Source organism: Perognathus longimembris, chromosome 23 (genome assembly GCF_023159225.1).
Source record: "Perognathus longimembris pacificus isolate PPM17 chromosome 23, ASM2315922v1, whole genome shotgun sequence".
Classification (NCBI taxonomy): domain Eukaryota; kingdom Metazoa; phylum Chordata; class Mammalia; order Rodentia; family Heteromyidae; genus Perognathus; species Perognathus longimembris.
This window is the reverse complement of record NC_063183.1, coordinates 6,324,634-6,349,678: the sequence shown is the minus strand read 5'-3', so window position 1 is coordinate 6,349,678 and position 25,045 is coordinate 6,324,634. Positions and strand designations below refer to the sequence as shown.

Genomic DNA, 25,045 nt, shown 5'->3' with positions numbered 1-25,045 from the left:
GAGGAGGAGGAGGAGGAAGTGCAGATGGAGGAAGGGGGGGGGGGGGGATCAGGAGCCAGGGCCGTAATCCTCGCTCCCGCGGCCCCTAGGGGAGCCAAAGGAAACTCTGGTCCCAGCCGTCGTAGGCTCCCCTCCCCCACGCCATTCCAGCACATCTGGAATCTGAATTCTCCTCTTCCCCGGGCTCCCAGAGGCGGCATAGCTTTGGCTCCGGCCCTGTTTGGTCCTCAGTATGTCCTCTGTCCACATCCAGACCCCCCACGGGACTTCGCTTTGCCTTTTCCCGAAGCTCAGGTGGAACTGACTGTCCCGCCTCCCCCCCCCCCGGGGAATGGCGACTTTCCACGTTTGTGAGACATCTAAGGGGTGACAGGCTAGGGTCGGGGTGGGGCGGGGAGAGACCACTCCTCACATACAACACGACCTCAACCCGCTGCTAGGCAGCTTCAGCCCGGGCTGTGGCGGAGTCTCCCTCCCTGCGCGCAGGGAGCGCCCTTTTCAGCACCACGGGCCCGCGGACAGCTCCTCTCGGCTCCGCCTGCGCGCCCGGCCATTGGCTGGAGCCGCTTTCCCTGGCGATCAGCCACTCGCCGGGGACTGGCCGTGGTGAAGACCAAAGGGGGATGTGGAGAGGGGTGGTCCGGGACCGACCTCGCCCGGGACCCGCGGAGCGCCCGACCCGCCGCGGCGTCCCCGCCCGCAGGCCCAGCGCGCCAGCCCGGGCCCTCCGCCTGCACCCTCGCCCCGCCCCCTGCGTTACCACGCCCACCGTCACGCCCACCGCCGCCACGCCCGCGCCGGGCCACGCCCCTTCTTTTCGCATTGCAGGGTGCTTGGAGCTTGGCACTGTGCCCCCTGCAACCCCACGTGGCGCCCGGTCATGCTGGGGGGGGGGGGCGGGTAGTGAGGCAAATCTAGAGAGGCGTCTTCCCCCGCCCCCAGGGCCGAGTTGCGGCTGCCACCGGGAGGGGTTGGAGGTAGCTCAGAAGAGAGGGCTGCGGGAAGGAGTGACGTCAGGGTGAGTGGGAGCCAGGGAAGGAGCGTGGGAGAAAGGGAACGGGAGAGAGAACGAGAGGGAGAGGCAGGGCTGCGGGTCAGGTCAAGTGAGAAGCAAGGGCAAGAAAGGAAGAGGAGGGAGGAAGGAGAGAGACGCCGCCACAGAAGAAGCTGCGGGGTCTTAGGGCTGTGGGTCCAGGTGGGGGTTGAGCTAGAAGAAAGAAGGGGGGGTGAGTGGAGGGAGGAGAGAAGAGGAGAGTGGGAAACCCGTGGAGATAGAGAAGAGGCAGAAGGAAAGAGAGGAGACTGCGGGAAGGAGGAAGAAAGGGAAGCCATAGAGGGGAGAGAGGAGAGAGATCTGGGGAGGGGAGGAAGAGGCAGAAGGAGAGAAGAGAGTGAGCTGGAGGAAAGAAAGGGAAAAGAAGGGCTGGAGATACCTGACAGAAGAAGGAGAGGAGGTATCAAGAGTGGGAATGTGGAAGGGAAATGGCCCAGGTGGGGAGCAGGAAGCAGCCATCCAGGGGACAGGGGGAGAGCTAGGGGGACAGGGGACCTGGGGCCTGGAAGATGCCCCAGGCCTCTTGGCCAGGGCCTCCCTGCCCATCATGCTCTGGCCTCTACCCTTGGCCTCTTCAGCCCTCACTTTGCTCCTTGGAGCCCTCACTTCCCTGTTCCTTTGGTACTGCTATCACCTGGGCTCCCAAGACATGCAGGCCCTGGGGGCTGGGAGTCAGGCTAGGGGGGTTAATGGTGGGTCTGGGGGATGCCCTGAAGCAGGCAGGCCAGGCCTGAGGAACTCTGGAGACCCTACAGAAGGTCCTGGGACGGAAGGTCTAGTGAGCCGTCGACTTCGGGCCTATGCTAGGCGCTATTCCTGGGCTGGGATGGGTAGGGTGAGGCGGGCAGCTCAGGGTAGCACAAGCCTTGGAGGCGGTTCAGGGGTCCTGGGCATTCAACGTCCAGGTTTGCTTTTCCTACCAGACTTGCCTTCAGCCCCTTTTGTGCCCCGGGATGCCCAACGGCATGATGTAGAGCTTCTAGAGAGCAACTTCCCTGCCATCTTGCGGGATTTTGGGGCTATAAGCTGGGACTTCTCAGGGACTACTCCTCTGCCTCGGGGCTGGTCCCCACCCATAGCCCCTGGGTGCTACCAGCTCCTGCTGTACCAAGCAGGCCGGTGCCAACCTAGCAACTGCCGTCGGTGCCCTGGAGCCTATCGGGCACTGAGGGGGCTTCGGAGCTTCATGAGTGCCAACACCTTCGGCAATGCTGGCTTTTCTGTCCTTCTGCCTGGGGCCCGGTTGGAGGGCTGCTGTGGACCCACAAATGCTCGGGTCAGATGCCATCTGGGTAAGTAGATCCTGCTCAGACCACCTACCTTTCTTCTCAAAAATCTCCCATGAGAGCTGGGAATATGGCCTCATTGTAGAGTGCTTGCCTCATATACATGAAGCCCTGGGCTCAATTCCTCAGCACCACATATATAGAGAAAAGCAGAAGTGGTGCTGTGGCTCAAGTGGCTGAGTGCTAGCCTTGAGCAAAAAGAAGCCAGGGACAGTGCTCAGGCCCTGAGTTCAAGGCCCAGGACTGGCAAAAAAAAATCTCCCATGATTCCTTGTCCACAGAATTTTCTGAGCTTCACTCATAAACTGACCTCCTCATAGTTACTGACCTCCTGTACCATTTCTTTTCTCTTTTTGTTTGTGGGTCGTGGTACTTGAACTCTAGACCTGGGTGCTTTCCCTGTGCCCTTCAGCTCAACGCTAGCGCTCTACCATTTGAGCCACAGTGTCACTTCTGGTTTTCTGGTGGTTAATTGGAAATAAGAGTCACAGACTTTCCTGCCTGAGCTGGCTTTGAACCGAGATCCTCAGATCTCAGCCTCCTGTGTAGTTAGGATTACAGACCTGAGCCACAGGCACTACCTGTACTGTTTCTTCACATCCAATCTCCCCAACCTTTGTTTTCACCTTTTGTTGTTGTTGTTGGTCCTGAGGCTTTGCACAGCACCTTACCACCACTTGAACACTGGAGCCACAGTGCCACCTCTGGCCTTTTCTGTGCTTTAAATGGAGATGAGTCTCACAATTTCCTGCCTGAACTGGCTTCCAACCATGATCCTCAGATCTCAGCATCCCGAGTAGCTAAGATTACAGGCGGGAGGCACTAGCACCTGGCTTCACTTATTTGTTTATAATTATTTCTCTTTGTATCAGTTACAGGAGCCTGAACTCAGGGCCTCATGTACTCACTTGGCTTTTTTCGCTCCAAGTTGGTGCTCTACTACTTAAGCCACACCTTTACTTCCACCTTTTTTTCGCTGGTTAATTGGAAATAAGAGTCTCACCCACCTTTCTGCTAGGACTAGCTTTGAATCTTGATCCTCAGGTCCCAGCCTCCTGAGTATCTAGGATTATAAGTCTGTAACACTCTTTTTCTTTTTTTTTTTTTTTTTGGCCAGTCCTGGGGCTTGAACTCAGGGCCTGAGCACTGCCCCTGGCTTCTTCCCGCTCAAGGCTTGCACTCTGCCACTTGAGCCACAGCACCACTTCTGGCTTTTTCTATATATGCGGTGCTGAGGAATCAAACCAAGGGCTTCATGTATACGAGGTGAACACTTTACCACTAGGCCATATCCCCAGCCCACTCCCCTCCCTTTTTACCACACTCTTTTTTTTTTTTGGCCAGTTCTGGGCCTTGGACTCAGGGCCTGAGCACTGTCCCTGGCTTCTTCCCGCTCAAGGCTAGCACTCTGCCACTTGAGCCACAGCGTCGCTTCTGGCCGTTTTCTGTATATGTGGTGCTGGGGAATCGAACCTAGGGCCTCGTGTATCCGAGGCAGGCACTCTTGCCACTAGGCTATATCCCCAGCCCCTTTTTACCACACTCTTAAGTCATGAAGGCCTTCTGTCTGCTCCCAGCAGATGCCACATGTTATGTTGGACTTTCAACCTAGAATGTCTTCTATTGGATGGAAAACTCTTATTCAGCCTTCAGTAGTATTAGTAAATGCTACACCTCCTCCAGGATGCCTTTCTGTTCCCCACTATTTGAGTTGGTGGTTCTGTGATCCTGGACCAGGGTGGAGTTGCTAGTCAACCTAGAGTGCCCAGCACACAGTAAGCTCTGGAGCTGAACTGTCAGGAAGCTAAGGAAGAGGTGGTGTTTTCTCTTGTTTTTTTTAAAGCTATAGATGAGCTTCCCATAACACTTGCCCCATCTCCTAGAATTGTGTGTGCTTGTGTGTGTGTTGGTACTGGGGCTTGAACTTACAGCTTGGGCAATGTCCCTTAGTTTTTTCACCCAAGCCTATCCCTCTATCACTTAAGCCAGGCTTCTGGATTTTTTGGTAGCTAATTAGCAGTAAGAGTTTCACAGATTTTTCCTGCCCAGGCTAGCTTCTGTGTCCCTCACAACTCAGCTTCCTGAGTAGCTAGGATTATAGGCATGAGTCACTGGTTCCTGGACTCTCCTAGTACTTTTCATCCAGTACTGTATCTGGATCATACTCATCACCTTTCAGACAGAAGGGAGGATACCACAGGACCTGGTCTAAAGGAAGCAGACCCCTTAGAGGCAGGAGTACTGGATGCCACATCTCTTTACACAGGCCTGAAGATTCCTCCTGGCTGTGAGCTGGTGGTCGGGGGCGAGCCCCAGTGCTGGGCTGAAGGACACTGCCTCCTGGTGGATGATTCCTTCCTGCACACAGTGGCTCACAATGGTAAGGAGCTCCTATACTGCTGGGGGCGGGGGGTGAGGGAACAAAGAGGGTGTAGGATCAAGCTGGCTGACTCCCTGTCCTAGTAGCATCCTGGGCAAGTCATGTGCAACTCCTCAGATCACCTGTGGGGCAACTGCCTTCTTTATTAAGTGACTGTAAGGTTCAATGAATGCCAGGTAGATGCACACAAAATGGATACCAGGACAGGACTCTAGCCTGGATCATTTGGCTCCTGTCCTACCTCTTGCATTTAGCAGCAGTAAGAACTTGGGTAAGTTATTGGCCCGTTTTATAGTGGGGATAACTATGGCAGCAACAGTTCGCTTCAAGGATAAGATCTATACACAGGATTGGGCATGTGGCCTAGTGGTAGAGTGCTTGCCTAGCATGCATGAAGCCTTGGGTTCAATTCCTCAGCACCACATACACAAAAAAAGCTGGAAGTGGCACTGTGGCTCAAGTAGTAGAGTGCTGCTCGCCTTGAGCACAGGAACAGTTCTAGGCCCCAAGTTCAAGCTCCAGAACTGACCAAAAAAAAAAAAAAGATCCATACACATATTCAGATGATATTGGGTGTGGTGGTACACACATGTAATTCTAGCACTCAAGAAGCTGAGGGAGGACTGTGAGCTCAAGGCCAGCCTGGCTACATAAAAGCAACAACAGGTTAGAAAAGGGCCTGTTTCCTGTTTGCTTTTATTGCATATGTGGTGAATATACTTAGACAGAGAACTTGATGTCAGCTATTCTGTCTCCCTCCCCATGTGTCCTAGGCTCCCCTGAAGATGGGCCTCGAGTAGTCTTCATTGTGGACCTGTGGCACCCTAACGTGGCTGGGGCAGAGCGCCAGGCCCTTGACTTTGTTTTTGCACCTGACCCTTGAAGCAAGGTGTGCCCTTCAGACACCTGGGATGGAGAGGTGCTGCCCTCAGGGATGCAGGGACAGCACAAATGGCAGCCAGGACCTCCTCTTCACTTAAGGGATGAGGTGGGGGGAATGCCAAGGGTAAGAATTGGCTGGTGAGCCTTGAAATATAAATTCTGAATCCTCTCTCAACTCCTGACTGCTTTCTTCCCAGCTACCAGCCCAGGGAAGTGCTTGGGGCAGGGGCTCCTTTGTCTTCTGTGGTAAAAGTAGCCAGGTATCTCCTTGACATGGTCCTCCCAAGGGTCTCCCTGGAAGCCAGGAGCAGTGCCTTAACTCAACTTTATTCCAATAATTTAATAGAAAATTAAAATAATAAATAATATGAAACAGAACAAGAAAATAGCTGAGCTGGAGCAGGACCAGGCCAGCTTAGTACACCGTTAAGGAGGTAGGGAGGATGATGGGGGTAGGAGGGAGGCTGGAGTAGGAGGTGGCTCAGAACTCAGAACTTGGTGGATGTTACTAAGGGCTGGCTCAATACTTGAATACATACAATGTACTTTACAAAAGAGTGAGAGGGCGAGAGAGAGGAAGAGAGAGAAACAGAGAGAGAGAAGGGGAATTCCAATTGCTGTACACCAGCTGTGAGGGAAAGACCAGAGGACATGAATGAGGACGGTGGGGGAGAACATCAGCCCTCTGAGGGGCCCTGCCTGAAGGGAGGGGCTGGAATGTACCGTGTTATTAGCTATAAATGGAAATGAAGGGAAAGAGCCAACTGTACCATGCAATGAAGTGGCAGAAGGAAAGACCCACGACTTGGCCAGCAGAGCCGGGGCAAAAGTCTGAAGAGAGGAGAAAAAAGAAATGGAGACTGGGTCCTAGAAGCAGGAGGAAGGCAGGGGGAGAGATCAAAGGTTAGTCCTTGAAGACAATTTGTTGGCCATGAGGACGCTCGTCGTGGGTGATATGGCGTCGGACGTGGATCCTCCGGACCCGGTGTTCTCGGTTCTCTTCATCTTCCCCTCGGGTTGCTCCACCACCTCCAGCTGCACCCCCTGTGGCCTCCAGGAGGGCTGGGTCTGGGCCCCGGGGAGTCTCATAGATCAGGATGTTCAAGGTCTCCTCGAAGATTCGGGCCTCTGGGAATTCCACCTGAAAAAGGCAGGAACCCCTGGCTCCTTCTCTCTGGCCCTGTCCTGTAGCTTCATCCCTAGCGGCTCTGTGCTGCCTCCCCTCCCAGCCTCCGCCAGCAGGCAGGCAGAATGATTGATTTTGCTCTCCTTCACTGTAATCCAAGGAGAGGACTGAGACATACACATAACAAAGAATAAATTGCATCAGATAATGACAAATGTTATGCAGGAAGAGATGTTAGGAAAAGGAGGTGAGAACAATGATGATCAGGAGTGTTACATCTTTCAAAAGAGAATTCAGGGAGGGCCTCATTGGTAAGATGACATTTGACCGAAGCAGAGAGACAGGTGTGTAGCTAAAGAAAGCCACAACAGCAACTGCAAAAGCTCAGAGCCAGGGCTATCTAGTAGTATGTTGTCTAAAGACCAGCAAGGAGGCTCTTGCCACAGAGCAGAGTAGAAAGGAATTAAGTCTAAGAAGTTAGGGGATTCTACTTATATAGTTTTTAATTTGTTTCCAATTGTTTTGTAGTGCTGGGGATTAAATTTAGGGCTAGGGACTGACTCCAGGATCTTGATTATATTAAATAAACATTCTTACCACTGAGCTATAGCCCCACTCCTTTTAGTGAATATTATCTATTTATTTAGTGTTTGGTTTTATTTTTTTTTCCAGTCCTGGGGCTTGAACTCAGTGCCTGAGCACTGTCCCTGGCTTCTTTTTGCTCAAGGCTAGCACTCTGCCACTTGAGCCACAGCACCACTTCTGGCCATTTTCTGTATATGTGGTGCTGGGGAATTGAATCCAGGGCTTCATGTATACGAGGCAAGCACTCTTGCCACTAGGCCATATCCCCAGCACCTAGCGAATATTATTTTGAGACAGTCTTGCTAAGTTATCCAGGTTGGCTTTGAACTTGCAATCTTCTTTCCTAAGCTTCCTCAGTAGCTAGGATTATAGCCATCAAACCCAGCACAATGCAGCTCTTAAAAAATGTATTTTAGGGGCTGGGAATATGGCCTAGTGGCAAGAGTGCTTGCCTCCTACACATGAGGCTCTCGGTTCGATTCCCCAGCACCACATATATGGAAAATGGCCAGAAGGGGCGCTGTGGCTCAGGTGGCAGAGTGCTAGCCTTGAGCGGGAAGAAGCCAGGGATGGTGGTCAGGCACTGAGTCCAAGGCCCAGGACTGGGCAAAAAAAAAAAAGTATTTTAATTAGCTATCTTCCTGTCTTCCTAATTACAAAAGAAATCTCCTGAAGCTGAATGCCAGTGCTTATGATTTGCAGTCCTAGCTACTTAGGAAGCTGAGATCTGAGGATGGCAGTTTAAAGCCAGACTGGGAAAACAAAACAAAATCTTATCTCCAATTAGCCAGCAAAAACCTGGAAGTAGAGTTGTGTCTCAAGTGGTAGAGGTACTAGCCTTGAACAAAAATGCTTAAGGGAGGGCTGGGAATGTGGCTTAGTGGTAGAGTGCTTGCCTAGCATTCATAAAGCCCTGGGTTTGGTTCTTCAGAAAAAGCTGTGAGTGGCGCTGTGGCTCAAGTGGTAGAGTGCTAGCCTTGAGCAAAAGAAGCTTAGGGACAGTGTCCAGGACCTGGATCCAAGCCTCTGGGCTGGCAAAAAAAAAAAAATGCTTAAGGGACAGTGCCTAGGCCCTGAGTTCAAGCCCCAGTGTGGGTACAGGTGCACACAGACACATACACACCTATAAATGTTTCTTAGATTCCACTGTGTGAGGTCTGGGCTAGTGCTAGGGAGATAAAACCCCAACCTACAGACTATGATAAATATTGTCTCTAGCTAAAAAGTGGAGCATGACTGCTGGGAATATGGCCTATTGGTAGAGTGCTCGTCTCGCACACATGAAGCCCTGGGTTCAATTCCTCAGCACCACATACATAGAAAAACCCAGTAGTAGTACTGTTGCTCACATGGTAGAGTGCTAGCCTTGAGCAAAAAGAAGCCAGGAACAGTGCTTAGGACCTGAGTCCAGGCCCCAGGACTGGCAAAAATAAATAAATAAAAAAAAATGGAGCATGACTAACTTTATCTAGGATTGGTGTGGGCTGAAAGTTCATGAGAACGGGTGGTCTATGGAAAATGATGCTTAGCCTGGGTCCTAACAATTAAGTACATCTTTAGTCAAATAGAGAGGGAAAAGCATGGCAAGAAAAGGGAAGAGTAGGTGCTGAAAGACTGGCGATGAGTGTGATAGACCCGAGCCTGGAGCAGTACTTAGTGTGGAACAGGTAAATATTAACAGATGACCACCACATCCATGAGTCAGGATCTACAAAAGCAGTGTGTTCTAAAAAACCTGAGGTATTCAGAACTTATTTTGGCAAGGTATGTGCCACAATCCTGTCATTCCAATACTTGGAAGGCTGAAAAAGGAGGATCTTAAGTTTGAGGTTTGCCTGGGGTTACAAATAGTCAGATCTAAAGAAATAAAAAATAAAAATGTAGAAATGGAGTTGTGACTTAGTGGTAGAGCACAAACCTTGAGGTTTAAGATCAGCCTGGACAAAAAGTTATCAAGACTCAGGCTGGGAATATGGCCTAGTGGCAATAATGCTTGCCTCATATACATGAAGCCCTGGATTCAATTCCTCAGCACCACACATATAGAAAAAGCCAGAAATGGCACTGTGGCTCAAGTGGCAGAGTGCTAGCCTTGAGCAAAAAGAAGCCAGGGACAGTGCTCAGGCCCTGAGTCCAAGCTCCAGGACTGGCAAAAAAAAAAAAAAAAAAAAAAAAAATGTTGGGCATGGCGATGCATTCCCCTGTAACCCCAGCTCCACAGAAAGCTTAGTAAGTAGGAGGATTGTTGCTGGGACCAGCACTGTCCCAGAAATAATTAAAGCAAAAGAGCTAGAGTATTACTTAAGATATATATATATATATATCTTATATCATGTATATATATGTATATATACATATATATGTATATATATATGTATATATATATATATCACTTGCCTACTAAGTGGACAGTCTTGAGTTCAAACCCCAATTCCACAAAAAACCAAGAACAAGGGGTGTGACTCAAGGTAGAGTGTTTGCCTAGCAAGCTCAAAGCGGATTTCCAATCCCCAGTACTGCAAAAATACCTAAAACTTTCAACTTAAAGAAAAAAGAGCTGGGGGCCAGTGGCTGCCATTTATAATCCTAGCTACTCACTAGGATAAGATCTGAAGATCTCAGTTCAAAGCAAGCATAGGCAGAAAAGTCTACAAGGCTCTTATCTCCAGATTATAATCAGAAAAATGCTGTACTGGATGTGCAGCTCAAATGATAGAGCATCAGCCGTGATGCAAGAAAGCTGAGTAAGTGTGAGACCCTCAGTTCAAGCTCTGGTACTAGAATATACACACAAACAGAACAATAACAATAACAAAAAACAAAACAATTTTTTTAAACGGACCCATGTGAGACTCTAAAGATGACCACAGACCTTCTTTACAAAAAATACACGTATACCTCCAAATCTGCATACTACTTCAAGGGGAAGGTAGGCAGCCTTCAAACTATGGGCTCAGTTAAGAAGAATGTTCTACATGAAGCCTTGAGTCTCGTCTCTAGCACCAAAACCAAAGCAGAAATCAAAACAAAACAGAGGGCTGGGAATGTGGCTTAGTGGTAGAGTGCTTGCCTAGCATTTATGAAGCACTGGGTTCAATTCCTCATAAACAAAAAAAGCCAGAAGTGGTGCTGTGGCTCAAGTGGTAGAGTGCTAGCCTTAAGCAAAAGAGGCTCAGGAACAGTACCTAGGCCCTGAGTTCAAGCCACAGGACTGGCAAAGAAAAAAGAATTCCAATCATTTCACAGGTGGAAGAACAGAGACTGCAAAGTAAAGTGACTCCCTCAAGTTCACAATACCCCCGAACTCTGGCCCCTGACTCCAAGGATTCTCCCCAGCCTGATATGGTGAACTTGCTCTGTTCAGGGTCCTGGGGCCACACCCCCACACCCCTCCCTTACCAGGTTCTGAATCCCTCTGACCTTAGTCTGCTTCTTCTCCGTGGCATAGACAATGGAGGTGCAGCACACCTCGGCGATTTTGCGGCCCTGCCCATAGAAAGACCAGCAGCAGATCTCGTCCCCCAGGACATCTTTGAGGAAGAGCAGCCGCCCGTGGAAGCGCAGGGCCAGCTTGTCAAACAGCTCGATGTTCTTAAGTAGGTTGTCATCTGAAGTGCTGAAGACCAGGGAGCCGGCAGGTCTCAGTGTGATAGACTTCCTACTCTACTCCCCACAAAGGGGCCCAGATTCCTGTCACTCTGGTCCTGCTCAGTAGAAAGCTTCCAACTAAGCCAATCCAACCACAGCAGCTCCCCATGCAAGCTCTCAGCCAGGCTGTCTCATCCCCAGCTCTGCCACTCTGTATCAGTCCCGGGCTTAAACTCAGGGCCTCAAGCTCTCACTAAAGCTTTTTTTTTTTTTGTGCCAGTCCTGGGGCTTGAACTCCAAGCCTGGGCACTGACCCTGAGCTCTTTTGCTCAAGGCTAACACTCTAACACTTGAGCCATAGCTCCATTTCCAGTTTTTCTGGTGGTTAATTAGAAATAAGACTCTCATGACTTTTCTGCCCAGGCTGGCTTGGAACCACAATCCTCAGATCTCAGCCTCCTGAGTAGCTAGGATTACAGATGTGAGCCACCAATGCCTCACTTTTACTTAGCTTTTTTGCTCAAGGCTGGTGTTCCACCACTTGAGCCACACTTTCATTTCCAGCCTTTTGCTGGTTAACTGAAGATAAAAGTCTTCGATTAGTCTGCCTGGACTGGTTTTGGATCCTCAGGTCTCAGCCTCCTGAGTAGCTGAGATTATAGGCATGAGCCACTGGTGCCCACTATCTGCTACTTCTTAACTGAGTAGGCAAGTTACTTCACTCTCCAAGTTTCAATCTCTTCTATAGCTAGATAACAATACCTCTCTCATTCTACTGGAAGGGTTGAGAAATTAACAGAGACTGAGAGCAATACTGTTGGAAAAATAAGTGCCTAGTCCATGCCAGCCATGATCATTTAGTCCTTGCCTACACTCTGCTTATTGATGACAAACTAAAGCTGAAGGGAAAAATACTTGCTCAGGTACTTGGAGGGCAAGAGGCAGAGCTGTAATGTGTACTCGGACCCCCCATGTGACCCTCCCCTTGGGCCAACAGCAAGGCCACACTGAACCCTGGGATTCCTGGTTCACGTGTGTGTACATGCCCCTCCCCCTGCCACAGTAGTCACCTGGTGTAGGAGTACTTGTTGTTACTACGGTTGTGCAGCAGCTTTACCACGGGCTGTTGGGGGAGAAGGAGAGCACCGAGTGAGGCTGCAAGAAGTCCTCAGCTGCCATCTCCACTCAGTCTCTACCCTGCAGGGCTGGGGGCCTCACCTTGGAGGTGCTGGCCAGGAGCTGCTGCTCTTCACGGGGAGATGTCACAGTGGGGATGAGGCACAGCGGGGATAGGTTCTCCCTCTTTTGCTGGGGAAGAAGCAGAAGAGAGTTAACAGCACAACCAGAGGTCTTTCACAGCCCCATTAAAGGTCTTCCAAAGCTGTCTATGATGCCCAAGGCTCTGCAGGAAGCAACCTTTACTGAGGTCTCCCCCCAGAGCACTGGGCTTCAGACCCCACCACCCCGCCCCCGCTTCCTGTTCCTTTACACATGCAGCTTATTCTTGACCTGGCCCACATTTCAACATATACTATCTGATACATTCTTAAGACTTCTTTCAAAATTTAACTTGGAAGGCCAGACAGAGTGGAAGATGCTTGTAGTCCCCAGCTACTCAGGAAGCTGAGGCTGGAGAACTGCTTAGCCTAAGAGTGCATGATCAACTTAAACATGGTATCTAGACTCCAGTTTCCAAAAAAGAAGAGCAGCACAGTAAAAAATAAAGGGAGGGCTGGGAACGTAGCTTAGTGGTAGAGTGCTTGCCTTGCATGCATGAAGCCCTGGGTTCGATTCCTCAGCATCACATAAACAGAAAAAGCTGGAAGTGGCACTGTGGCTCAAGTGGTAGAGTGCTAGCCTTGAGGGAAAAAAAAAAGCCAGGGACAGTGCCTGCTCAGTCCAAGCCCCAGGACTGGCAATAAACAAACAAACAAATAAATAAATGGAAAGCCAGGTGCCAGTGGCTCATGAAAGCTCAGGGAAAGCACCTAGGCCCTAAATTCAAGCTCCAAGGTGTTTGCGCGCTCTTGCACTTGCTCTCTCTCTCTCTCTCTCTCTCTCTCTCTCTCTCTCTCTCTCTCTCTCTCTCTCTCTCTCTCCTTCCAAAAATAAAAGGATTACAAGGCTATAATGATTAAGGTCTTTTTTTTTTTTTGGCCAGTCCTGGGACTTGAACTCAGGGCCTAAGCACTGTCCCTGAGCTTCTTTTGCACTCTACCACTTGTGCCACTTCTGGCTTTTTCTGTTTATGTGGTATTGAGGAATCAAACCCAGGGCTTTTTGCATCCTAGGCAAGCACTCTATACTAAGCCACATTCCAGCACCCAATTTTTTTTTTTTTCTGTTTATGTGGTGCTAAGGAATCAAACCCAGGGTTTCATGCATGCTAGGCACAAACTCTACTGCTTAGCCACATTCCCAGACCCAGACCCCAATCTTTAAAAATAAGCAAAGAGGCAACATTGATTCTACCAAATATGAAGATACACTACAAAGCGATAGAATGGAAACAGCATAGTTCTGCTGCAGAAACAACTAAAAACCCAAATAAAGCTGGGTGCTGGTAGCTTACAATGTAATCCCGTTACTCAAGAGGTTGAGATCTGAGGATCACTGTTTAATGCGAGCCCAGGCAGGAAAGGCCATGAGACTCTTATCTCCTATTACCAGAAAAAAACAGAAGTGGCACTGTGGCTCAAAGTGGTAGAGTGCTACCCTTGAGTGAAAAAGCTCAGGGACAGCATCCAGGCCGAGTTCAAGCCCTATAACTGACCAAAAAAAGAAAAAAAGAGAGAGAGAGAAAGAACACAGCAGACAGCACAGATACAGGTGGTGTGTGTGTGTGTGTGTGTGTGAGTGAGTGTGTGAATTGATATTTTACAAAAGACCACAGTGAGTGAAAGTCAAGTATGGAGTTATCTATTGCTACATAATAAATGGCCCCAAATTTAGTAGCTTAAATTAATAAAAATGTTTATAATTTCAGTGACACAGGGTCTCATGTGGGGGTGCTGAGCAGGTGCTGCAGGCATCTGAAAGTATAATTACCCCTAGAGATCCATTTCTGGAAGGTTTGCACATATGGCTGGAAAATTCCTACCTGCTCTTGGCAGGAGGCATCTAACCCTGCCATTTGGGCTTTTCTAAAGGGTTGCTTTGAATGTCCTTCTGATATGGTCAACTGGCTTCCCCAGAGTAAACAACCCAAGGGAGAGCAAGGTGGAAGCTTCATTGTCTTTTATGACATAATTTCATATCTTTAATGTGCAAGGAGATGACACAGGGAACAAATACTTGGAGACAAAAATTCCTGGGAGCTGCCTTGGAGGTTAGCCCAACAGTCCACCCATTCTCTAGCCTCCACTGATTCACCTGCAAACAAACAAACATCTCCTCTCAAGATTCTCCAGCTTCATTCTCTTTATAGAAGCAGATCCAAGTACAGAATACTGTCCTTAAACCACAGCAAGCTCCTCAACTATAGCTCCTGAAGGACATTTCCCTTTAAGCAGAAGACCAGACTCCACATATCCAATGTGCAATGGTGGACAGGCACAGGGTAACCACTACAGGCGCTCTTGTTCAAAGTGGGTGGGGAGGGAAAAGAGATCAATGAAGTCATTTGAACAAACATTGACAACTCTGAAGCCTACCCCTGATCAGGAGTGTTTCAGCACAGAACCTATAACCATGAGATGGTCTTAGCTCTAGATTCTTCAGCCACTCTCCTGCCTGTAGAAGTATGAGTGTCTAGACTAAGAGGTGTGGTTCAAGTGGTAGAGTGCCTGCCTAGCAATAGCACAAGGCCAAGTTCAAACTCAAGTACCACCATCGCCAAAAAATAAAAGAGAAAGAAAAAAGAAAGGAAAGAGGGAAGGAAGGAAGGAAAAGAAAAAGTCTGAGTGTCCAAAGTCTTCCTCTCCTTTTGCTCTGGGCCCTGTCCCTTTAAGTCCAAGCTCAAAGAGCTGGTACTGTTTCTGCCAACAAAATCATCTTTAATATTTATTGAGTGTTTTCTAAGTCTTAGGAATCACTTCATAAGAGAAAAGCTACAACTGAAAGATTAACATCTCAACTTTGGGCTTGTGCTCAGGCTGCCAAGAGACTATACATTTCTTTTTTTGTTGGTCATGGGGTCTAGTGCTGTCCCTGATCATTTTGTTTTGCTTTGTTGCCAGTCCTGGACCTTGAACTCAGGGCCTGAGCACCTAGACCCTGAGATCAAGCCTTAGTACCCTGCCCCACAAGTCACTCTACCATTTGGTTGAATGGTTCTCTGAGGCAGTTTCTTGGATATTCTGAGGTCCTAATAAAGGAATTTCTAATCACACTCATGGATTTATCATTAGACCATTTTTTTCCCTGAGTATGCTTTCTTTTTAATCTTTGCTTTTTAACCTACCTGTTATCTGGAAAGGCCTAGGAACTTTCAAATTCAACCATTTCTGGCTCATTTTTGTTCGATTCTTTCTTCTTTAGTTTCCCTCTCCTCTTCAGGTAGCTTGAGCTTCAACATTCCATCTGGAAATCTTCTTAGCTATATTATCCAATTTATATGCCATGTTTGCAACTTTCTCCATCACTGGAGGGAACAAAGGTACTAAGCTTTCTGCATATATATGGAGGATTCCTTTCCATCACTTTCCAGTAATTTTTTTTTTTTTTTGGTCCAGTCCTGGGCCTTGGACTCAGGGCCTGAGCACTGTCCCTGGCTTCTTTTTGCTTAAGGCCCACTTGCCAGTAATATTTTCCTATCATTCTTCCAGTCTTCCCTGCTGCCTCCCTGCTCAAAGCTCCTCAGACTTAAAGGAGCAGACTCTCTAAGCAAATTTTACTAATATTCTCTTCAGAGTCCTTCCAGCTTCTCAGTTCTAAAACTACTTGTACATTTTAGTGGGGTTTTTTTCTTTTTTTTTTTAGAAATATTCCCACCCTAGAACTCAGTCTGTCATTTATTGCTAGGTAAAAATTATTTCAAGGGGGCTGGGGATATGGCCTAGTGGCAAGAGTGCTTGCCTCATATACATGAGGCCCTGGGTTCAATTCCTCAGCACCACATATACAGAAAATGGCCAGAAGTGGCGCTGTGGCTCAAGTGGCAGAGTGCTAGCCTTGAGCAAAAAGAAGCCAGGGACAGTGCTCAGGCCCTGAATCCCAAGCCCCAGCACTGGCAAAAAAAAAAAAAAAATTATTTCAAATACAGGAAAGCATATTATCTCACATTTTTTTTTTCAGTCGTGGGGCTTAAACTCAGGGCCTAGGCACTGTCCCTGTTTTGCTCAGAGCTAGCACCCTACCACCTTGAGGCATAGTGCCACTTCCAGTTTTCTGGTGGCTAACTGGAGATAAGAGGCTCAAAGACGTTTTTGCCTGAGCTGGCTTTGAACCTTAATTCTCAAGGTCTCAATCTCCTGAGTAGCTAGGATTATAGGAGGGAGCTACCAGTTTCTGGCTCACACACATTTTCTGAAAGTTAAGAATTTAAAAGATCTGGGGCTGGGGATATGGCCTAGTGGCAAGAGTGCTTGCCTCCTATACATGAGGCCCTGGGTTCGATTCCCCAGCACCACATATACAGAAAATGGCCAGAAGTGGCGCTGTAGCTCAAGTGGCAGAGTGCTAGCCTTGAGCAAAAAGAAGCCAGGGACAGTGCTCAGGCCCTGAGTCCAAGCCCCAGGACTGGCCAAAAAAAGGAATTTAAAAGATCTTAGTTAGGGGTCCCTGGCCCAAAATCTGCCACAAAATTTCAGTGTAGATGCTAGGCACAGCTAATGACACTTGAAGATGTGACTAAACCTATAGGATCTACTTCTGTGATGGATGATGCATATGGCTGAGTTTTTGCTGGCTGTTGGCAGGATGCTTCGGTTCCTACCAAGTAGGCCTTTCCCAAGGATGCTTGAGCTTCTCACATAACAGCTGGATTCCCAGGGTGATTGATCAAAAAACAAAACAAAAAAAAAAAAAAAACCAGAAGCAGAAGCTGTAATGCCTTTTATAACTTAGTTCTAAGATACTCTAAAGTGTCTGCAATACCCTACTGAGGTTAGCCTGAGGTTAGAGGTTAGCCTGATTTGATGCAGGAGGGGACTGAAGAAGAACCTGGATTCCAGAAGGCAAGAAGAATCTCTGTCAGAGATCAGCCTTGATTCATTTCTTTATTCCATTACAGAATTAGCATTTAGTTCCTTAAAATAAGGCAACAGAGATTACCAACTGAATTCAATTACCAATGAGTCCTAGCTTTGCCACAAAATTTACCACATTTCCCCTAAAAGACAGTATTGGAAGGTTAAGTTTAATTTGTGTACCATAGTTTCAGTATTCCTCTCTTAGCACTGTACTGTCTCAGAGGACTAGTGTGAAGAGTAAATAATAAAATGGATATAAAGCGCTTTGTTTTCCAAAGCGCTTTGTAAACATTAAATAATACATGCTGATGGAATCACTGGAAAAAAAAAAAAAAAGAAGAATCTCTGATGACCATATTGGATGTAATGCTGGTTAACAAAGATTGTGTAGAACAATTGAGAGAACAAGCTTTCCCAAAGAGTAAAATCCCTTCACCATTCACATTTACAAAAATGAGGGGCTGGGGATATAGCCTAGTGGCAAGAGTGCCTGCCTCGGATACATGAGGCCCTAGGTTCGATTCCCCAGCACCACATATACAGAAAACGGCCAGAAGCGGCGCTGTGGCTCAAGTGGCAGAGTGCTAGCCTTGAGCGGGAAGAAGCCAGGGACAGTGCTCAGGCCCTGAGTCCAAGGCCCAGGACTGGCAAAAAAAAAAAAAAATAAATAAATAAAATAAATAATAATAAACAAAAATGAATTTCACTGGGCTGGGAATATGGCCTAGTGGCAAGAGTGCTTGCCTCCTACACATGAAGCTCTCAGTTCGATTCCCCAGCACAACATATATGGAAAATGGCCAGAAGGGGCGCTGTGGCTCAGGTGGCAGAATGCTGGCCTTGAGCGGGAAGAAGCCAGGGATGGTGCTCAGGCCCTAAGTCCAAGGCCCAGGACTGGCCAAAAATAAAAAAAAAAGAATTTCACTGAAACGGTCCATATATACAAAGATCCATATGTACAATTAAAAAGCTAATTTAAGAAGTAGAATGCGCTGGGCACCAGTGGCTCATGCCTGTAATCCTAGCTACTCAGGAGGCTGAGATCTGAGGATTAAGGTTCAAAGACAGACTGGAAGCCACCAAAAAAACTGGAAGTGGCACTGTGGCTCAAAGTGGTAGAGCGATAGCCTTCAGTGGAAAAGCTCAGGGACAGTGCCCAGGCCCTGAGTTCAAGCACCATGACAAAAAAAAAAAAAAGTTGCTTACAAAATAGTACACATGGGGGGGGGGGGGGGGGGCTGGGAATATGGCCTAGTGGAAGAGTGCTTGCCTCATATACATGAAGCCCTGGGTTGGATTCCCCAGCACCACATATATAGAAAATGGCCAGAAGTGGCGCTGTGGCTCAAGTGGCAGAGTGCTAGCCTTGAGCAAAAAGAAGGCAGGGACAGTGCCCAGGCCCTGAGTTCAAGCCCCAGGACTGGCAAAACAAAACAAAACAAAGAAACACCAAAAAAGCTAGTAAGTTTATACATGAAAAGATGCTCAGCTGGGTGCCAGTGGCTCACACCTGTAATCCTACTCAAGAGGCTGAGATTTAAAGATCAGAGTTCAAAGCCAGCCCAGGTGAAAAATTCCTCTGAGACTCTTATCTCTAATTAACCACTAAAAAACCAGAAGTGGTGCTGTGGCTCAAAGTAGTAGAGTGCTAGCCTTAAGTGAAAGAGCTCAAGGACAGTGCCCAGGCCCTGAGTTCAAGCCCCATGACTAATAACAACAAAAAGATGCTTAATTCCATTAGTAATCAGTAAAATGAGATCACTGTGAGCCCATCAGATTGCCAAAATTAGAAAGCTATATTATTGAGTGTATTTACACATGGGATCTCTTATGCACTGCAGATTATGAGTATGAAGTAATATAAACATTTGTGAGAACAATCTGATGGCCTGCACATGTCCTATAGCTTAGCAATTCTCTCAGTTATAATCGTGTAAAACTCTTGACAGAGGCCCACAAAGGGACATGTACAAAAATTCTCACAGTGGCACGGCTTGTGGGGGCAGAAAGTAGGAGGCAATCTAAGTCTTTAACTTCAAGGGAATGTATAAATAAAACACTGTGAGCAAGCACTATAGAGTCCCATGCAGCAGTTAGAAGCAAAGAACTAGTTGTACATGCAACAGCATGACAAGATCTTGAAAGAAGTGCTGAATGAAAGAATTATCAACATAAAATGGCCCACAGCTCTGTGCCATTTGTGGAAATATAAAATGCATACATACAACACAGTGCTTAAGTTTTTTTAAGGCATAAACACAATCCAAGCATGGCCAAGGTCCCCTGAGGAAAAGGGAGGTAGGCAAGGAACTGAGAATGAGGGGGAAATAATCAAAGAAAAAGGGCCACTTGCATAGATCTCAATGTATTGTGAGGAGCATACTGAGCTATGGGAAGAATCTCTAGGAAACCAGTGAAGGAGGTACAGAACATGAAGAAAAGCACCAGACCCAGAATCTGATAACTGGGGTTGAATCTGAGCTCTGTCACTTATTAGCTCATTTGACCTTCCTTGAATGCATCATTCATCTTCCCTCATGTTTCTTCTTATGTCAACCCAGGGTATAAAATGTATAAACAAGCACATAGCAAAATCACTCCTGACACACAGTGAGTGTATAGTAACATTAGCTTAATTTACAGGTAGGGCTGGGATGTACTTCCAAGACCTGGATCAATGTATGTCAAACTCCAAGTGGTAACTCATTAAGGGGTAATGAAATAAGTTTAGTGAGAGCCATAGAGTATTAAAGAGGAGGGGAAGCTGGGCACCAGTGCCTCACACCTATAAGCCCAGCTACTGAGGAGGCTGATATCTGAGGATTGTGGTTCAAAGCCAGCCGAGGCAGGAAAGTCCATGAGACCTTTATCTCCAATTAAGCATCAGAAAACCGGAAGTGACACTATGGCTCAAGTGGTAGAATGCTAGCCTTGAGCTGAAGAGCTCAGGGACAGGGCCCAGGCCTAGAGTTCAAGCCCCATGACCAACCCAAAAAAAAAAAAAAAAAAAAAAGAGGGAAGAAGGGGAGGTAGAAAGAGAGGGAGAGAAAGAAAACGGGAGACTGGAAGAGAGGGAAGGAGAAAGGAATACAAAAATAGAATATATAAAAGTACATTACACTAAAAGTGTTCTTTCACAAATTTGAATTACAGTTATACACACTTATAAAGTACATTTTTCCTACAGGCTACAGTTTAAAAGTTTGAAAAGCATGGCTGTTATTCAAAGAAATTTCATCTTTTGGAGTTTGGAGTTAATCAATATTCCCTCCACAGAAAAGAAAGTTATTCACTTATTACTTTGCAAATGACTTTTAAAAACAAACTATCGGGGCTGGGAATATGGCCTAGTGGTAAAGTGCTCGCCTCGTATACATGAAGCCCTGGGTTCGATTCCTCAGCATCACATATATAGCAAAAAGCTGGAAGTGGCGCTGTGGCTCAAGTGGCAGAGTGCTAGCCTTGAGCAAAAAGAAGCCAGGGACAGTGCTCAGGCTGAGTTCAAACCCCAGGACTGGCAAAAAAAACAAAACGGGGGGGGGGAAAAAAAGCTATTAAAAAGAAACTATCCTGGATGCTGTGGTTTAAGTGGTAGAGCACTAGCCTTGAGTTAAAAAAAAAAAAGCTCAGAAGCAGCACCCAGGCCCCAAGTTCAAGCCCCTGGACTGGCACACACAAAAAAGAAACTCTCAGGGCTGGGAATGTGGCTTAGTGGTAGAGTGTTTGCCTAGCATGCATGAAGCCCTGGGTTCGATTCCTCTGTACCACATACACAGAAAAAGCCAGAAGTGGCACTGTGGCTCAAGTGGTAGAGCACTAGTCTTAAGCAAAAGAAGGTCAGGGACAGCGCCCAGGCCCTGAGTTCAAGTCCCAAGACTGGCAAAAAGAAAACAAAAACAAACAAAAGAAAATCTCTCATCAGGCACTAGTGGCTCACACCTAGCTACTCAGGAAACTGAGATCTCATTCAAAGCCAGCCCAGGGGGCTGGGAATATGGCCTAGTGGCAAGAGTGCTCACCTCGTATACATGAAGCCCTGGGTTCGATTCCCTAGCACCACATATATAGAAAACGGCCAGAAGTGGTGCTGTGGCTCACGTTGGTAGAGTGCTAGCCTTGAGCAAAAAGAAGCCAGGGACAGTGCTCAGGGCCGGAGTCCAAGGCCCAGGACTGGCCAAAAAAAAAAAAAAAAAAAACCCCAAAAAAAACAAAGCCAGCCCAGGCAGGAAAGTCTGTAACAATGTTATCTCCAATTAACCACCAAAAAGCTAGAAGTGGAGAGAGGGAGGGAAGGGGTCATATTCTCCAAAAAGAAATGTACTCATTACTTGACTTATGTAACTGTAATTCCTCTATACACCACCTTTATGATTACAATTAATAAAAAGCTGGAAATGGAGGTGTGGCTCAAGTTGTCAAACACCAGCCTTGAGCTAAAAAGCTAAGAGACAACAGGGTGTAAGATATCACAAGAAATGTACACACTGCCCTACTATGTAACTGTAACCCTTTTTGCACAACACCTTGTCAAAAAAATTTGTGTTCAATTAATAAATAAATTAAATTAAAAAAAAAAAAGCTAAGAGACAGCATCCATGTCCTGAGTTCAAGCCCCAGTACTGGCACTGGCACACACACATATATACACACACAGAAACTCCAAATAATCTCCTGTTATTGTTCTATCATAAAGGAAGACATTTTAACATTGTAAAAATTGAACAGAATAAAAGTGCTTATGTAAAAATCATTACATTGTACTTACTTCTGGCCTTTTATCTTTTGGAACTTAAGAACAGAACACCAGAGGCAGAAAGAGACTGGCTCAAGGTTGTGCATTCCTGCAGTGGCAGAGGTCACCTAGAACCCCTGAGGCTGTGTACCAAGCCCTGCTCCTCAGAATCCTAAGGGATCCACAGAAATGGAGCTGTGCAGACAGGCCTTTGGAACCCCCAAACCCTACTTTAGGGAGGGACACTTGTGAGGTTCCATTCGAGGGGAGAATTTCATTGCTTATAGAAGAAGGAGTGGAGAAAGGAGGGTAGGGAAGGGGAGAGGTCCTATACTAGTGGCTTACACCTGTAATCCTAGCTACTCAGGAGGGTGAGACCTAAAGGATCATGGCTTGAAGCCAGCCCAGGCAGAAGAGTCTAAGAGTCCACCTCCAAAATAACTGGCAAAAAGATAGGCAAGAGTCAGGACTGAAGTTGAGCAAGTACGTGGCCTCAAGTTCAAACCATAATAGGCAAAAAAAGAAAATCCGCTAGGAATTGAGAGACTCAAGAGACTGCTACTGCTGCCTCCCAGGACAGACCAGATCATGGAGGTTATTATATTCCAATTTAAATGTACATTTTTTCCCCTAGTGGCATAGGAAGCTATTTAGGACTTCTGAGCAAGGGAGAGAATAGACAGGGGCTGTGTTTAAGGATAATTATTCAGCTGTGTAACAGCTGGGTTGGCTGGGCAGGAACAGAAAGAAGCAAAGCAAGTAATTAATCACCACAGTGATCCTGACACCAGGTGGAAAGGGGACTCTGCTTGAGGCAGGAAGAATGTAAAAACCAGTACCCCAAATTCTTGGGGGTTGTACCACTCAGAGCCAGGATTTCTTAGCCATACCCTGTACGTCCTTTTTCCTATCCTAATGCTTACTGTTAGGGAACCCTCCAAGCCTATCAGCACAGGGATTCGAGAGGTGGGAGAGGACCCTCACCTGCAGAGCCAACTGGCAGTCCTCAATCAGGCCTTGGACCAAGTAGTAGCGGGCTTCCCCTAGCAGCTCCCCCAGTTCTCTGGTACTCTCTGGCAGTGGCACAGATCCATCCCGCAGGTAGTTGAGGATTGTACCAAAGTGGCGGCCGCTCCGGTCAATCAGCACCCAACCTGGTGGGGTGGGGAGAGGAAGGAGAAAAGATGGCTTTGGGGTGGGAAAAGGCTGGAGTTAACTAATTATGTTTCTATTTAAAAAAATATAATTCCAAAGCCACAAAACAACCTGGATACTAATGTATCTCAAACCTCTGCCATCTGGGTTCACCTAGCTCACACCTAGCTATTCAGGAATCTGAGATCTGATGATAGAGGTTTGAGTAGCCTAAGCAGACAAATCCTTGAGACAAATTTTGTTACCTCCAATTAACCAGCAAAAAGTCAAGTGGAGGTGTGGCTCTAGGGCTAGAGTGCCAGCTCTGAGCAATCTCAAGGCCTTTCAGTTCTAGTGCAAGCATGTGCGCACACACTCACACACACACACACACACACACACACCCCTCTGCCATCGGTATAAAATCTCTTCCAAACATTTCCAGTGAGTTATCCCAAATCTATCCTGTGGTCAAAAGGCCCTTTTAATAGAAAACTTTCCATGAGGAAGTTCTTTCAGACTTACCTTATTAATAAACTTCTAATCCCTGGTGTTAATTCTGACCATGCTCTTTGTCTAGCCCACCCTCTAGTCAACTACAAAGTTATAAGGTGATAAAGTAATAACTTGACATTATTCCCAGAACTTACTCAGAGTATATCCACATATTTTGTGGTTTGCTAGCTTATTGATCATCCCTACTCCAAAAAGGAAACTTGGAAACACGAATCTTGTGATTCCTTTACCAAAGTATCCCCACTACTAACTGATACTTTACAAATACTTATGAAATAAATGGATTCTTCACCTTCAATATTTTTTGTGCCTGTAACTGGGGCCGTCCCTTACCTTTTTCACTCAAGGTTAGTGCTCAACCATTTAAGCCACAGCTCTACTTTTGGTTTTTTGCTGGTTAGCTGGAGATAAAGGTCACATAGAATTTTCTGCCTGGGCTGGTTTCGAACCCTGATCCTCATATCTCTGCCGGATGGTAGCTAGAATTACAAGCAAGAGCCACAGGCACCCAGCACCCTTCAGTATTTGTAAACTGAATTCCACTTCCCAACTTCCATTTTCCTACTTTCACAATCCTTGCTAACCTGGGTGGGAGTAGGTTCTCTAGGAGAATACAAGCAGTCAAAATGTCCCAGCTCTCAAGCTGTTAGTGGTCCTGAGGCTGCGAGGAAGAACGGCCTGGGCAGTCGGAAGAATCAGATGGACAACCAACAGGGTTGGTTCCCTAGTCTTTTAAGCTGAGAGTGAACGATGGGAGGATAAGTAATGAGGATTATGAAGTGCTAAGAGTTAGGAAGTGCTGGTTAGGCTGGGGATGGGAATCAACTGATGACAGCAGGGAGTCCAGCGAGGGGCGCGAAGGGTTCAGCTATGACCGGCCGGGGGAAGTGGAGGTGGGGCTCGGGGTGGGGAGTGGGGGCGGGACGGAGGGGGCACGTGTAAGGTGTGCGCGCGTACCTCCGGCGTCCGTGAGCACCTCCACACGGCCGCTGAACATCGCCTTGAGCATGGTGTCCTGTCCGGTGAGGGTCCGCAGCGTGGTGTAGTGCAGCGAGCCCCCCACGTTCAGCTTCACATACTTGCCGTTCGGGGTCAGGGGCTTCAGACCGTAGGCGGCAGAGCCAGGCTCCGTCCCCGAGGGCTGAGAGACTTCCAGGGATGGAGCCGCCGTTGCCGCCGGGCCCGAGGCCTCGGCCGACATACCGGCTGGGGGCGACGAGCGGTGGGTGACCCCAGGCTCTCTCAGCGCCCTCTGACCTGCTCCCCAAACTCCCGGGACTCCAGCCCTCGGGCCAGACCTCGCAGCGAACACGCCCACTCGCAGCCGCTACTCCGCAACTCCGGCCCTCAGCCCCATCGCACTCTCACCACCCGGAAGCCGGCGCCGGGCAGTTGCGCAGGCGCGCGAAGGCCCCGCCCACTGTGCCCGCCCCTGGCCCTGCGAGGCGGGGCCGTTGGTGCGGCGCATGCGCAACTGTGGGTTCCTTGGAGGGTTAGCCTTTTCGCTGGGTGGGCTTGGCAGGGGAGATGCTCCGTGCCGGTTGAGGAGACTCCCGGCCCCCACTCCAGTGCGAAGTCCTCCCCACTTCCCGTGGCTGGGTGTCTGCTGGCCAGTTGCCTCAATGGTGGGA

General features: G+C 47.9%; 2 protein-coding genes across 2 annotated transcripts; one reads left to right on the top strand and one right to left on the bottom strand.

Moving 5' to 3' along the window:
* Positions 1-1,457: 1,457 nt before the first annotated feature.
* Positions 1,458-6,150, top strand: Asphd1 (aspartate beta-hydroxylase domain containing 1). Its single transcript, XM_048332552.1, has 3 exons — positions 1,458-2,346; positions 4,607-4,720; positions 5,494-6,150. The coding sequence occupies exons 1-3, from the start codon at positions 1,470-1,472 to the stop codon at positions 5,601-5,603; spliced, it is 1,101 nt and encodes a 366-aa protein (XP_048188509.1). The 5' UTR covers positions 1,458-1,469; the 3' UTR covers positions 5,604-6,150.
* On the bottom strand, positions 5,738-24,781 carry Kctd13 (potassium channel tetramerization domain containing 13). The gene is made up of 6 exons (XM_048332550.1): positions 24,372-24,781; positions 22,749-22,918; positions 12,120-12,209; positions 11,972-12,024; positions 10,734-10,929; positions 5,738-6,743 (listed from the first exon to the last, which is right to left on the bottom strand). The coding sequence occupies exons 1-6, from the start codon at positions 24,613-24,615 to the stop codon at positions 6,507-6,509; spliced, it is 990 nt and encodes a 329-aa protein (XP_048188507.1). The 5' UTR covers positions 24,616-24,781; the 3' UTR covers positions 5,738-6,506.
* Positions 24,782-25,045: the final 264 nt, after the last annotated feature.